Source organism: Myotis nattereri (genome assembly GCF_964212035.1).
Source record: "Myotis nattereri genome assembly, chromosome: 13".
Taxonomy (NCBI): Eukaryota; Metazoa; Chordata; class Mammalia; order Chiroptera; family Vespertilionidae; genus Myotis; species Myotis nattereri.
In genome coordinates this window covers 53,012,352-53,029,052 of record NC_138088.1, presented here as the reverse complement: position 1 = coordinate 53,029,052, position 16,701 = coordinate 53,012,352, and the positions used below count along the sequence as shown (strand labels likewise).

The window sequence follows — 16,701 nt, the reverse complement described above, 5'->3', positions numbered from 1 at the left end:
GAAGAAAAAGACCCATTACATTAAAAAGCTACAATTTAGAATTATTTAATCCCCATGAAAGTGGAATAAAGTCATTTTCAGAAATATAGGCTGATATAAGTCATTGCCAGCAGATCTTCACTAACTTGTTAAAAGATGTCCATTAGGCAGTAGAAAATGATACTTGATAGAAATCTAGATTTACAAAAAGAGTAACTATGTAGGTAAAATAGAAGATGATTTCTTATGTGTCATATCTTTCAGTAAAATTGACTATATCAAAAATAGTAAGTGTAGTATGGATTTTATATTGATACTATATGAAGCAGTAAAATTAACAATGGCACAAGACCAGAAGGAAGAAAATGAAAGTATACTGGTTTAAGGTAACTGTTCAAGAAATGAGTGGCATAATATTACTTGGAGGTAGACAATGAGAAATTTAAGACGTCTATGATAAACCATAAAATAACCACTAAAATAATTTAAGAAAATGTATGGAAAAATAATATCAATTCTACCATAATTCTTTCAGAAAAATAGAGGAAGGACTATTGCCCAATTCATTTGGTAAGGCCAGCAGTACCATAACACCAAATCAAACAAGATTACAATAGAAAAGTACGACTAATATTCCTCAATAACCTGGGTATAAAAGTTCATAACAAAAATATAACAAATCAAATCCAATAATATATAAAAGAAATAATAGAGCCCTGACCAGTTTGGCTCAGTGGACAGAGTGTCGGCCTAGGGACTGAGGGGTTCCAGGTTCGATTCCAGTCAAGGGCATGTACCTTGGTTGCTGGCACATCCCCAGTAGGGGGTGTGCAGGAGGCAGCTGGTCGATGCCTCTCTCTACATCAATGTTTCTAACTCTCTATCCCTTTCCCTTTCTCCCTGTAAAAAATCAATAAAATATATATTTTTTTAAAAAAAGAAATAATACAAAATAATGAAGTGGAATTTACACCTGAATAGCAAGGTTGGCTAAACATTCAAAATTAATCAATGTAATTCAATTATATTATAAATAAATCTCAACTGAAATAATTTTACTATTTTATGTTCAATAATTGAAAGTGTATTATAGTCCTATAAACAAACACACACACTCATATACCTTACTTAGTAAAACATATTCCTCATGACTAACATAATAATTTTAATGAAAAAATAGAAATAGAGCTCTACCTTTCTTGACCATCATAGTTATTTTCCACATTTTATTTTTCTGAGAGAGTGGAATATTTCAGCTTTATTACACAAATTTTAGTTTGGCATCCAGAACATATTACTAGCATGTTCTCAAAAGAAACTCCAATTTAGAAAGTTAATTTCTAATCATTAAATATTCATAAGCATTCTAAAGTAACTGTAATGTTCTTAAAAATAAAATACAATTAGATAACCAAGAAATAAAGGGCATGAAACAATTAAAAACATAACAATTGCATCCGTTTTCTTTACTATTTAATAAGCTCTACAGATGGACCCTTTTGTTGCCTTCAATCATAATATAAGGAGAAAGTTTTTCCAAGAAACATGATTTTTAAAAATTACTCGGTCCTCTCACAAAACACAAATTAATATAAATAACACATGCAAACATTTGTAGTCACAGATCGTAAGTTGCCACTTATTAATATAAAAGAAGAAGGAATAACCTGTAAATTTTTAAAAGATTTTGAAACAGACCTAGTGCAGGACTTGGCACATATGAGCTATTCAATAAACTAATTTGAATTCAATCAAATCAGTCATAAAATAATGAATAAATGAACAAATCCCAACATTAAAAAGTATAGACTTACTTTACTCTCATAAAAGCATAAATTAAGAACTCAAACCATGAACATTTCAAGATAAAGCATCCTAAATATTTCCTAGCAATAAATCTAAAGCTATTAGCAGTCTATTGCTGAACACAATAAAAATGAACCATACAACACATAAATAGCAGAGATAAAGATATCAACAATAAGAGGCAGTGGGTCTGAGAGAACTAACTGTTAAGTTCTGCTAATGCTTAAGTTTTAGTGAAGATTTAAATTATGTTCAGTGTATAATAAAGCAAAAATGAGGTTGCTAAACAGAGCAAATAATTTCAAGTGGTATTGTAAGAAAAGAATGTTTATTTAAACCTCAGAGTATACAATTAATCATAAAACCTGAAGAATCTCATTATTTCAAGTTTGATGCTTTTTTAGAATATAATTTCATTAAAAATTAGTACATTCTTTGATTGAGTCAAAATTATTTTATGGACTTTTTATAGAGATATTAATCACAAACATTTGTGTAGCCTTTTTCTTAGATTGTTCAAAACATAGAAATCCATCTATATTATCACCTTGAAAGAAACCACATTCTTTTTCTAATGAAAATACTCAATAGTCACTAGACTGAATACTATTTTAACACTTACCTGTATTTTAATAGGCCAGGAAAAGTTGCTGACGTACACATAGAATGTAATGTTAGGATTGCTTCTAAAGTTAAACTTTTCATAGGAAAAACTATCTCTGTATTCCTTTACATTAGTCTTGGAAACTATAGGGGTCTCCTCTCCAGATATTGTTCCAGCTAAAATGTAAATAACAATAAAAAATTTAAATAATTCATATTAGAAAACAGATCTTTATAAACTTAAAAATATACTTTTTATAACTATACTTATAAGTACATATTTATCAAAATAAACTCATGCTTACAATCTAGAGTGACAAAAGAAAAACAATAATATTTGCCATAAATATAACAAAACAGATTTAGTATAAAGTTATTTTCAAAAATCATACCACTGATTAGGTGTTATGCACTAGGCACTTGTCTCAAGTACAGAGCTACTGAAAGAGAAGTCCCTCTTTGGAACTCAGGTACATATGGCTCCAGGCACTGAGTTCTTTCTAGTTACTACTCCACAGAAAATTTCAAAATAAATCAGGCCATATTTCAGAAGTCTCAATTAAATTAAAAAATGAGGGAAAATCAATTTATTTGTTTTACCACAAACTGACACATCACTAATTTGAATAAATTGGAAGAAGGCTATAATTTAAAATATGAGCTAAATGCTCAATCAGTTAAACAAATATTCGGTATTCAATAAATATTTACTAAAATTAATCAAATGAAATAAAGCATTTTTTTTAATCCTCACCTGAGGATATGTTTTTCATTGATTCTAGAGAGATAGAGAGGAGGGGAGAGAAAGAGAGAGAGAAAGAGAGAAAGAAAGAAAGAAATATCGATGTGAGAGAGATACACAAGAAATATCGATTGGTTGCCTCCCATAAGCACCCTGTCAAGGATGCAACCCACAATCTGGGTATGAGCTCTGACCAGGAATCAGACTCACGACCCTTCTGTGCACAGGATGACACTCTAACTAACTGAGCCACACAGGCCACGGATAAAATAAAGCATTTCCAACAATCTTATCAAGCCCTCGACTTAACTAAAAGTAAGAATAATTACAATTAGTATGCTGAACACCTGAATATTTCTTACTTATCATTATGCCAAATTGTCTTGGACGCTTTTAAAAATGTAGCATTTTCACACCCGGGCAGGTGTGGCTCAGTTGGTTGGGCATCTTCCCAGGGACGGAAAGGTTGCCAGTTCCAGGTCAGGGCACATGCACAGGCTTTGGGCTTGATCACTGGTGGGGCGGTTACAGGAGACAGCCAATTGATATTTGCTCTCACATTGATGTTTCTCTCTCTCCCTTTCCCTTCCACTCTCTAAAAAAAATAAAAATTAAAAAATAAAAAATAATTAAAAAATCTTTTTAAAAAATGTGCATTTTCTTGAGCTCCATCTTCCAACCTGATAAATAAAAATTTCTGACATTTGGTTCTGGAAATCTGAAAGTGACAAGTAATTTATTGCACAATAAAATCAGTGTTCTATAGTGACTACAGAGTCCTTTATATTTATTTTTTTATTGACAAAATTAACATTCATGTAGAGCTAGTTTACTGTACAGAAGTAAAAATTAACAGTACAAGTCGTAAATTATTACTTAATGAAACTCATGGTGTCAAGATTTTACTATATGTTTGCACTAATGTAACAAAATGTCTATATGCTTGCCTGAATTTCTCATTTGTTACACATGTATTATAGATTCTGGAGTGCCAAAGATCTAATCACTCTTGAATTCTATGTTTCCATGATCTTACATATTAAAATAGCATAATGACCTAATTTCCAGAAATCAAATATGCAATATTTTCTTTTAAAAGAAGTTTCCAGTACTTTTATACAACAGTATATCTTTGATATAGAAAATAAAATGCAACAGAATTTCTTAAGATATAAATATATTAAAAAGTTAGCATACTTTCTCATAATCCAACATCTAGATTTGTACTTAGTTATATTTTTTAAAAGTCAGCAATTTAATTATAAAGCTTGTGCTGGAAGACATTACGTACAGGTTTTGTTTTTAACCCTCTCTCAGCACCAAGGCTGACAAGGATTAGGGGGATAGTTTTCTAAATTTGAAAGTAACAGATAAGTTGTTAATTCATCAGCATTCTCAGAAGAATTTCATTGTTTTATATCAACATAAGGTTAATAATTAAATTTATAGTTTCAATGGTGAATCAAATCACTGAAATCTCAGTCTCTTTAGTTATTAAACAGTAATATGCCTTAATTAAAATCATAGCAATTCATGACATTGCCATTTAAAAAAATTAAGTTATGTACAATATTTGTTCCCTATCTACTTTGAATTGAATAAGGGGGAATGTTAGCAAGTAATATTTATTATTAATGCTACTTATTATTTTTACTTGAAACAGCACAGTGATTGGGCATATAGTATTATTTTAATTTCAATTATTTAAATTAATAGTAAGAGGTCATTAGAACACCTTCCACACAGAAACAGATGTGAAAGAAACATGGCAACAAAATTCTCTTACCTGTTGAACCAACTGACCATGTAATGTTGAGATTAAAGTTGTTTGAGGCATTAATCGAAATATCCAAGTTTTTGTTAGACTACCAAAAAAGAAAATATTAAGGTTAAAAAAATCAAATTATAGTAACTAGATATGTTCAATGTTTAATTATGTCTATGCTATTGTTTTCAAATTCTATACATTATGACAATATTCAACTGAGTAAGTGTAGATGCCAATTACAACTCTTTAGGTGATAGAGTCAAAGGTAGGTTGAAGGTTCCCATTTATCTTCTCTACTAAAATCAGGCCGTCTATATGTAAGCCAGAGGCTGCTATCATTCAATATTTGTACTTTAACTTTCTTTGCTTCGCTGTAGTTAATATTTAAATGATACAGGATTAATTAGCCCAAAACTTTTACAGCAATATGATATTATTTTGTTGAAAGGCTTCTTGATAGGTGTATATTCTGTTATTATACACACTTTAGTTAAAAATACTTAAACTAGGTAAATGAAAACTTTCAGGTAAAAGTGATTAACCACATTGGACAAAAAAAAAGGAGATCACATCATTTTAAACCTCTGTACAGAAGAACACTGAAGAATTTGACAGTCAACCTGTTTTCTTCCTGTCACTCACTAGTGGAGTATAGAACCTTTCCGTTTAATTTCGAGGAAACAAATGCCTAAAAGATTCATTTAAATGTTATTTGTTATCTTACTCCAAGAGATGAGGAACAGAAAATACATATGATTATAACTACTTAGTTCTGCATAAATGCAGAGGATGATAGTGGTACTGCATAAGTTTAGCTTCAGATATTGTGTGTTGTGCAGTGTTATAAATATACAAAGACCTATACGAAAAGCTATACTGCTGCCTTAGCCAGTTTGGCTCAGTTGATAGAACATCGGCCTGCAGACTGAAAGGTCCCGGGTTCGATTCCGGTCAAGGACACTTGTCTCGATTGCCAGCTCAATCCCCAGTGTGGGGCGTGCAGAAGGCAGGTAATCAATGATTCTCTCTCATCACTGATATTTTTATCTCTCCCTCTCCCTTCCTCTCTGCAATCAATAAAAAAATATATTTAAAAAAAAAAAAAAGCTGTACTGTTACATGAGACCTGGCTACTAGAAAAGACATAAATAACTTCCTTAGTATGACTACTTTTTTCTAAATTGGATAAAGCAGGTAAGCCAATAGAAAATATATCTCCAATTTCCTGAGCAAATCCTAGAGAAACAAGTATGTAAGCAAGTTAAGCTCCCCATATGTGATGTAACAGCTATAAGGGGAAACTGACTGAAATTCGTAGCCCTTTCTTGATGGATGAAAATAGAAAGAAGAAGCAATAAAAGGCAAAGGCTGCTGGATGAGTGTGACAGTCATCCCATTTAAAAGATACACTAAGATCCAATTTTATTTTTTACCTCAAAATAACATTTACTCTTAATGAGTGCCATAAGATAGAGGGATAGCTGGGCCTCTATGAAGAACTATTATTAATGTTCCGTAACTATCGGAGGACATTCTCTTCATAGTTTCCAAGAAGAAAATAGAGATTCAAAAAGAATAGTCATCTCCAAAAAGCATGTAAAAGTAAATGTAATGAATGAGGTTGAATGACTGCCATACAGATTGTCCAGGGGGGTGCTCATGAATGCTGTAGAGATAGCATCTGAGAATTCAAATAAATCTAATAAAAATAGAGCCTGGGAGTTTCAACAGATATAGTATTTCAGAAGGATACTGCATTATCCACCAGTCATACTAAAAAATGGCTGTGAATGTAAGAAGGAAGTTAACTCATTAAGTTCTATTGGTAAGCTGTTAAGATACCTCCCACAACATGTACAACAAAACTGTCCAACTTCTTGAAACCTTGCTATTTCTTTGATAATATGAGTGAAAACAGTTGACTGGTTCAAGAGAATGCCACTACTGATGACGCTAGTGATAAATGCAAAATGCTTTATGTCAGAATGCAGATAGGGCTGACCAACACATTATGTTGGTCAGCTGTGATAAGGAACAGCCATTCCAACATAATGTTATATTAACAAAAACCCTTAAGTGAAAAGAAGAAACATATTTGATACTAATTTTATAGATTTAGGTCACCATAATTAATTGACCAGTCCTAAAAATCAAGTACTGCTTCTATTCATTAAATCATGTTCATGAAGCAATGAAATGAATTAATGAACAGTAATGTTATCAAATCAGATGATCTTGGGTTTAAATCTTAGCTCTTTAACATACATATAGATTTACTTAGGAAAAGCTACTTGTCCTTCCTGAAAATCAGTTATCTTATCTCCAAAATGGAGATAGGAAGACCTCCCTGAAGAGTTTCTTATAAACACCAAATAAGAGAAATTCTAAAAAAAAAACAAAAAACAGCCTGGTTTCAGACCATAAAGCTGATAATGGCAGTATTGTGGATATTCTTAGGGCTGATGACATAGATGTCTTCTTCTCTTTCTTCATCTTCACCAAGGGACTCAGAAAAGGGGCATACTTGCCAACATCTGAGAAGGAGTTGTTGTTTTTTATTACAATGAAGTATTTCAAATATAGTTACTTTTTTGTTGTTGTTAATCCTCACCTGAGGATATTCTTTCATTGATTTTTTAGAGAGAGTGGAAGGGAAGGGGAGAAAGAAAGTAAAACAGTGTTGGTTATATGTGGATAACACAGGGAAGATCATGTCACACAGGAAACTACTCCAGAAATTGTTGACATAAAAGCACTGGTTATAAGTGATGCATAGTTTCCTCAAAAAATTAAAAATGGAACTTCTATTTGACCCAGTAAACCCACTTCTATGAATATATATCCCAAGAAAAAAGAAACACCCATGAGAAAGGATATATGCACCCCTAGGTTCATAGCAGCACAATTTATAATAGCTAAGATTTGGAAACAGCTTAAGTGCCCATCTGCTGATGAGTGGATTAGAAAACTGTGGTACATCTACACAATAAAATACTATGCTGCTATAAAAAAAAAAAAAAAAGAGGAGGAATTTTTATCATTTGCAATAGCATGGATGGAACTGGAGGACATTATGCTAAGCAAAATAAGCCAGTCTGAGAAAGATAAATATCACATGATCTCACTCATTTGTGGAATATAATGAACAACATAAACTGATGAACAAAAACAGAACCAGAGACAAATGGTAGGGGAGGGGGTGCCGTTAGAGAGCAACCAAAGGACTCATATGTATGCATATGAGCATAACCAATGGATACAGATAATAGGGGGGTGAGGGCATGTGCTGGGGAGTGGGGGCGGCTGGGGAGAGGTCATTGAGGGAAAAAGGAGACTTATGTAATACTTTAAATAATAAAGAATTTAAAAAGAAAAAAGAAGTGATGCATAGTGGGTTAAAAATAAACCTATTGTCTAAATGTACAAAATGCATAAATAATTAAGGTATATATTTTTATTGTTGATTTTTGAAGGATAAGTAGGAAGCCCTGATTATTCACATTAATTTCAGAAATTGTTCCAAGTTGGATAACTCTTTAACTCTAGATGATAATTATAAATTATATATAATAATGTTATAAGCATCCTGTGTGGCACCTTTCATGATAGTTCAGCATCCTTTCAAATAACATGTGTCTAGGCTACTAGCTTCAATGGGACAAGACAGCAGAAGGTAACATTGAAAGCTGGGCCATTTGGAAGCACTCAAGAATTACTGGAAACTGCAGGAGGAGAGCATAGTCAAGAGAGAAGTAAACTAGAATGATAGCTAATTTGAACCTCTGTGTATGACACTATGCATAATACTGAAGAGGATTATCATTCATGTCTACATTTTGAGCTGGATGCCCCACTTACATTAAAACTTTTTAAATATATTTTTATTGATCTCAGAGAGGAAGGGAGAGGGAGAGATAGAAACATCCATGATGAGAGAGAATCATTGATCAGCTGCCTCCTGCAGGCCCCCCCAACTGGGTGTCAAGCCCACAACCCGGGCATGTGCCCCAACCGGGAATAGAACCAGGACCTCCTGGCTCATAGGTCGATGCTCAACCACTGAGCCACACAAGCTGGAGCAACATTAAATTTTTTATATTCCCAAAGATCTCTACAAGTTTGGAATTACTATTAAGTATTTAAGAAGTCAATGGTAAAGAATGAAATTCTCATACATGCTGAAACATGGATCAACTTCGGAAACATTATGCTAAGTGAAATAAGTCAGACACAAAAAGACAAATATTGTATGATTACACATATAGCTAGAATACACAAATTCATAGAGACAGAAAGTGAAATAAAGGTTACCAAGGGCTGGAGGGAGGAAGGAATGTTGAGTTATTGCTTAATGGATAAAGAGATTATGTTTGAAATGATGAAAAATGTTGGTGATGGAAAGTGGTGATGTTTGCAAAACATTGTAAATGAACTTAATGCCAGCACGTTTTACACTTAAAAATGGCTGGGATGATAAATTTTACTTTATGCATATATTGCCACAACAGAAAAGAAGTCCATGGTGATTATAACAATATAAAAACTTTCTTATCAGACTGATAAATATACTATATGACATATTATTAATGTCTTTAAAAGAAAACGGCGAAGAAAGGGTTACACTTGGAAAAATCATTTTCAAAAATCCTTATTTAAACGTCAAAACTTTAAATATATTCCCAAGAATATAGGCATTCCTTAAAATCTAAAGAATAAAGAGTCACATAAAATGAACTGTTGTAATTTTTTGGAAGGAGAGATCCTATTTCACTAGAAAAGAAAAATTTAAGAAGTTATATTATTTGCTGACAAGTCCTATAAGCTATCTTAAAGGAAAAAAGCTAATAAACGACAGGAAGTATTTTGAGGTTTCACCAATTTAAAAAAATTGTTGAAAAACTATTAGAACACAAGATATGGATTTAATAAGATGGATAAATATGTAATAAGAATACACATGAGACAGAGGGTAACATCGGCAAGATGGCAGGATAAGAAGTCCAGGCCCTCATCCCCACAAAAACACCCATTGAGCAATGATATGTGGACCAAAATACCTTTGCAAGAGGACCAAAAGCCAGTTAAGAAGTTGCAGTAACAAAGATGAATATAAACCAAGAATTGCCACACTATAATGGGTAAGGGGAGCAATTTCACTTTACCCACATAAGTCCCTCCCGCAGGCCAGCACAGCTCACCCTCAGAGCCATCACCTCAGCCTATAAATTCCCCATCAGGGGAAAAAAGAGAATGCACCATACATCAACATCCTTGGCCTTTCATGGCACAACCCAAAGGACCTGTTTCTGTCTCCCTTCACCCAGAGCTTTGAGGGAACAAGCACAGTGTGGCTGGCTCAGTGCAGCCGACATTATGCAGTAAGACCCGGAGAAGGTGCACAACCCTGAGACTTCTCCCCAAGAGGGAGGGAGAGGAAGGGAACATGCATCCATCATCCTAGATTTTCTGTGGACTGCCAAAGGGAAAAGGGTGTGCACCTCATTCTGGCCAATGGGGCTCTGTGAGACTGAGAGAAGGCACATGACCCAGAAACTTCTCCCTGAGGAAGAAGGGAGGGGAATGCAATATGCCACCAACATCCTGGCCATTCAGGGCACAACCACAGGGAAAGGAGGGAGTAGTTTACTGAGGTCAGTGTGGCTCTGCAAGACTAAGGGAAGGGTCACAACCCTGAGATTTCCCCCATCATTGATGCAGTAAGTTGGTTAAAGAAGCTAGCATCCCATTATGCTAAGTGAGATAAGACAGACAGAGTAAGACAAATACTGTATGATCTTAATTTATATGTGAAATCTTAAAAAAGCCACAATCCTATATAATAAAAGCCTAATATGCTAAGTGTCCGATTGACCAGTCGGCTGTTCAACCAATCAAAGTGTAATATGCTAATGACATAAGGCCACTCAACCACTCACTATGACGTGCACTAATCACCAGGGGGCAGACAGTTGACTGGTCAACCAGTCGCTATGATGTGCACTGACCACCAGGGGCAGATGCTCCGACTGGTAGGTTAACTTGCTGCTGGGGTCCAGCCGATCGGGACTGAGTGAGAAGGGCCGGACATGCCAGGAGTCCTTCCGTGGTCTCTCCCTGGTTGGCCAACCTTCCATGTCCCTCCCCAGCCCCAATCGTGCACAGGTGGGGTCCCTCGACCTGGACTGCAACCTTTCTCAATCCGGGACCCCTCAGGGGATGTCGGAGAGCCACTTTCACCCCGATCCGGCAGGCCAGGCCGAGGGACCCCACTGGTGCATGAATTCGTGCACTGGGCCTCTAGTCAAAAATAAAAGAGAGAGTAGAATGGTGGTTTCCAGGTGCTATGAAGTGGGGGAACTGGAGGGATGTCTAAGGGTATAAACTTCCAACCAGTAGACAAATAAATCCTAGAGATCTAATGCACAGCACAGTGATTGTAGACAACAATATTGTATTATAAACTCCCAAACTGCTGAGAGGCTAGCTCTTAATTATCCCTACCATAAAGAAGAAATGCTAATTACATGACACCATAGAGGTGTTAGCTATATGCAAAGGTCATAATCAAACTGCAATATATAAATGTATCAAATCAACATGTTGTCCAATTTAAGCTTACACAATGTAATATGTCAATTATATTTCAATGAAAATGATTAAGAATAAAACCAGCCAGCATTCCTATATCTCAGATAACCTGGCAGATTTAGAAAAAAAAAGACATTGAAAATCTACTACTATTTAAGTGTGTAAAACTAAAAAATATATATTTGATATAGCATATTTTGAATATAAAGCTTATATTTTCAAATAAGATTACTCCCAGTTTGAGAGCAAATTATAAACACAAACACTACCGTAAGCCCCCAAAAATTATAGTATAAATTGTAGAACTCTTTGCAATATCTGAAATATCTATCTCACAAGTTCTCTAAATCACAAGGAAACCTAAGTTTTTATTTTTATTTTTTTGTTAATCCTCACCTGAGGAAATTTTTCCATTGCTTTTTAGGGAGAGTGGAAGAGAAAGGTAAAGACAGAGAAACATCCATATGAGAGAAACACATGGATTGGTTGCCTCCTGCATGAGCCCCGATCAGGGCCCGGGTCTGGGAGGAGCCTGCAACCAGGGTATGTGCCCTTGACTGGAATCAAACCCAAGACCCATTGGTCTGCAGGTCGATGCTCTATCCACTGAGCCAAACCAGCGAGAGCCTAAGTTTCATTAAAAGAAAAATTTAACAGGATTAATCTTTCTAAAAAAAAAAACCCAAAGTGTGATTATTCTAAACAGTAAAACTGCAATCAACAAAGACAAAAAACCTGTATCCCTTCCTATAAACGTAATTGTTTTATAAAAGCTAAGTTGTCTTCTCACCTGTTCTGGGTTTGCTATGAAGTTGATGGCAGTGTGGTGGCGGTCGTCCTCCTGCAATAAGCTGAAGGTAAACTGATAGTCGATCAGAAGACTGTCTGTGGGGAAAAGAATACAATCCTGATGTGGAATTTTAAAAAGTGCTTGATAAACAAGGTGAAAGCATATTACATATGAGTATTGAAAATGACTATCATTAATTGTTAGTGGCCCATGTAAGATTAGCAAATTCTAAATCATTGTCATTAAGCAACAAAAAGCAAGCTACAGATATGGAAGAAATCCTAATTCCTTAAAAATCCCAATTATTATTTCCGTTGTCATCATAAAAATTCTCCAAAACTGTAGGCATTTTAAAAACTATATAAAAGTAAGAATATTAAAAACATTTTGGTGCATGTTATTCCAGTTAAAATTTTGTAAATATAATGATAGACAAACATTTTGCTATCTTACTTTAATAAAAATCAAAATTCCTTGAAAACATGAATTTTAACAGCTAACTAAAAGTACATCACATGCTGTAATGAGTTTACTTAATCTTTTATTATTGTGGTAATTTTAGCGATTGTAAAATGAGTCTGTGGTAGACATTATTCTACAGAAATGGCTCTCATTAGCAACTGATAAAAAGATTACAGGGGTACACAATTTTAATTTTGTCCATGGATAATGCTGAAACCAAAGTCAAATAGTCGAATGTTATATGTCATGTGTAGCTTCTCATGTTACGCAAGGGTGAAGCATTACTCATAGTGTAACTCCGAACTCTGTAAAAAGATATTTCAAATTATTTTAAATAGAGATAACTTCTATTTTTGGATCCATACCTTTCACGTCGTGCCCAATTAAAATAAAATGTAGAGGTAAAGTCAAGGGCCAGTGTTGTTCTAGGCACTGGAGATACAATAGTAAAAGACAAAAATTTCTGTCCTCGTGCAACTTACATTCTATTGGATGGACATCAAAAAGTAATTAAATAACTTAAGTATGTAACTGATAATGATAAATGTTTTGGATGATAACAAATCAGTGAAAATGACAGAAATCGTTGTCAGGGTGGAAGTATGCTTGCAATTTGGAGAAGGAACATTTGAAAATCAAAGATCGTAAGAGAATAAACCAAGGAGTTTAGTAGAGAAACTGTAACCCAGGCAGAGGAAACAAGTACGGATACCTCAAAGAAAGATCAAGCCTTAACTAGGGTTCTTTTCAAGAGGCTGTGGCAAGAGTATAGGCAAGAGGTGAAGGAGGCGAGGATTATAGCAGTGGAGGTCATGAAAAGAGGTCAGACACAAGGAATGCATTTGGAAGGTACAACAAACAGGATTAGCTGAATAAATAAATGGATGGTGCATTTGAAAGATAAAGTTGTTTGTTTTTTTTACCCAAGACCAAGCATAACATCAGCATTTGCTGAGATGGGTAAGGAACCTGGGTTTTATCAGTTGGGAATTGGGGAATAAATAGGAGCATAGATTTTAGTTATTGAAAATGCAAGTGACATGTTGAATAGAGTTCAAGAGCATGTTTACTGGATAGCAAGTTGGAGATTATCAGCATTTTGGATGGGATTTAAGGCTCTGGAACTGAGGAATCACCAGGTATAGAGAACAGGGATGAGTCCTGAGACATCCACTGCGAACTAATCAAACCCTCAGAAGGGCAAACTGTAAGACAGGAAGAACGCCAGTGTTTAGTGGCGTGGCGGCAAGCAAATACAATGCTGCAAATAGAGTAGTGACCAGCAGTCAGCTGCCGTTGACAGGGGCTCAGAAGTAGGGCTGCAATACTGGAGAGAGATATCTACTCAGAATGAAGGAAAAACACCACTAAGAAACACTAAACACTTTGAAACTAATTACAAGACTAGGTCTGCATAATTATCTTTAAGGTTTTCTAGCTTGAAAGTGAACTTTAACAAGTCAGGAGTAGCTGCCTGTCAGAAGGTCAGGTCTGGGTGACTTGGGACACCTGCGCATCCCTGGGCAAAGCTGCAGTGCCCAGGCCTCTGGACACTCCTCTGCCTTTTGGGGCGATACCCCTCGGGCACAGGTATGTCCCACCAAATTCTCGGTGAGGCTTCATACTTGATTTCTCTATTCCTATTTGGGGTAGTTGGAAGGACAAGAAGAGCACAATGTATATTATGTACAGTAATGAGCAATCCTAATGTCAGCGGGGCTAAAACAAAATAAGCCTGGCCAAGAGCAAAATCAGTAGGAGTATTACTCATTTCAAGTGACTAATAAGAATACCATTCGGTGAATGTGAATTATTAATTGAGGAAAGTTCAGGCTTCTACACAAAATGCCTCCTTTTAAAGCTGCTTGGAAATAAAGTCTTCCAGAAGCCAACTGCGCAATTTTTCACTTAAACAGGAGATGATCTATTTCTCCCCTCAAATGAAATATCCTGCTCATATATTTTTAAGGGTATTACAAATGAATAATTAATTACCTGGCACTTAAAACATGTACCATATTGCTTGCATTTACTCTGTACTTCTGAGCTAAATAGGGTACAGGACATAAAACATTAAAATTTAAAATATGTCAAGTTTATACAAATAAACATTTTAAGAATAAGTGTTTGTACTGCTTTAATGAGCCACTTTATTATTATGGTTTAAAAAGGAAATATGAGTATAAATCAACTCAAATAATTTGTTGTATTATCGATAAAAACAGAGAAATGAAAAACTAGCAGAAGAAGTGTGATCAAGAGAGGTGAGAATCTTGTTTTTAAGTTGGAAGAAATAGCATGTTTTTATACTGATTAACATAAATAAGAATTGAGGCCCTGACTGGTAAGCTGAGTTGGTTAAGAGTGTCATCCCGTGCACTGAAAAAAAATACCTCATTTATCAAAAATAGAAAAATAGCCCTAACCGGTATGGCTGAGTGGATAGAGCGTCGGCCTGTGGACTCAAGGGTCCCAGGTTCGATTCCGGTCAAGGGCATGTACCTTGGTTGCGGGCACATACCCAGTAGGGAGTGTGCAGGAGGCAACCGATTGATGTTTCTCTCTCATCGATGTTTCTCTCTGTCCCTCTCCATTCCTCTCTGTAAAAAATCAGTAAAATATATTTTTTAAAAAATAAAAAAATATAAAAATAAAATCCAATAAATAATGGGCTTATAAATAATGTATTTTAGTTCAAGACATAAAAATTAAGTAAATCAATAATAATGAAAGGGTTAAGGGACATAAATGGATATTTTGTTTTTATACAAATATGAACTAGGGTAAGATACTATGAGTAACAGAGGTGATCTCTGTATATAAAGTAGTAATTAAATTCCTTACTTTTAAAAAGGTAGTGTATCATCATCACAAAATTGCATCCTAAACTCTAACAGAAGAAACTTTAAAAACAACAACACAGTATTCTTTCAAAGGTGAAATAAGCCAAAATATGTTTGATTACTTGGAAATGTACTAAAGCACAATTGTTAGGAGTTGGAAATAGCACGTAGTTACAGAATCAGTGCATTAGTGCCACAGAGTAGATGATTGCAGAAAGTCACTTTCTGTACTTGATTCCTATCATTGAAAACACATCATCTATATAACATTTTCATAGTCCAGTCTTTCACTTTGTGTTTAAGGTTTTCTTGGTTACAATTAACATTATAGTTAAGAGGGAGGTGGAGGGAGGTGAAGGAGGGTACAGGGGGCATAAATGGTGATGGATGGAGACCTGACTTGAGGTGAACACACAGAACAGTGTATAGATGATGTGTTGCAGAACTGTGCACCTGAAGCCTGTATAATTTTAACCAGTGTCACCCCAATAAATTCAATAAAAAGGAAATTAGTAAAAGATCTGCCTTCCCAGCTACTGAAGTTCCCAGATTCAGGTTTCACATAGTGCTCAGGGGTCAACTAAGCAAAAGCTGGGTATTTAAATACAGTGATAGTGAAAACAGAAAAAAGCATTTAAGGATAAAAGAAGCTACATTACTTTCAGACCACTACTCTCTATATTTGCTGAATAAACTGCATAATTCAATGTTTACAAGGGTCAATTTAATTAGATATTATTGCTAGAAACTTTTTTTTTCCATGTGAGACATGACAAATTTCTAATACATTCAGTTTTTTGTTTTAAACTGACATTTAAAAACTACTAAGGCTGTCTACAGGACACAACTGCTGGCACATTACTGTCAATTAAGTTAACACCGCACTGTATTCAATTGCTCTATGTTATAGGGGAGACCAGCATTTTAAATTTCACTCTGATCTTTCAGATCAGGAAAGTTTTCATTAACACCATTACAAGAACTACTGACCTTTTCTTTTGCTTCAACACCATTTTTTTTTCAAATGTCATTAAGCTCTAAAGGTCTCCTAAGAAATGACAAGACTGCCATCTAGCGCTTTGTGACTATTCCTTTAACATTTTAAAAAGAACAGTGAGAA

General features: G+C 34.8%; 1 protein-coding gene across 1 annotated transcript in view; it reads right to left on the bottom strand.

The window, feature by feature from the left end:
- ATRNL1 (attractin like 1) overlaps nucleotides 1–16,701 on the bottom strand; it is a gene marked incomplete at both ends in the record, with an annotated part of 457,232 nt that overhangs the window by 299,140 nt on the left and 141,391 nt on the right. The window contains 4 exons of the mRNA XM_081105367.1: nucleotides 2,408–2,565; nucleotides 3,143–3,166; nucleotides 4,917–4,995; nucleotides 12,277–12,371. Of these exons, the coding sequence (XP_080961493.1) occupies nucleotides 2,408–2,565; nucleotides 3,143–3,166; nucleotides 4,917–4,995; nucleotides 12,277–12,371 (356 nt within the window). The remainder of the gene's footprint in view (nucleotides 1–2,407; nucleotides 2,566–3,142; nucleotides 3,167–4,916; nucleotides 4,996–12,276; nucleotides 12,372–16,701) is intronic.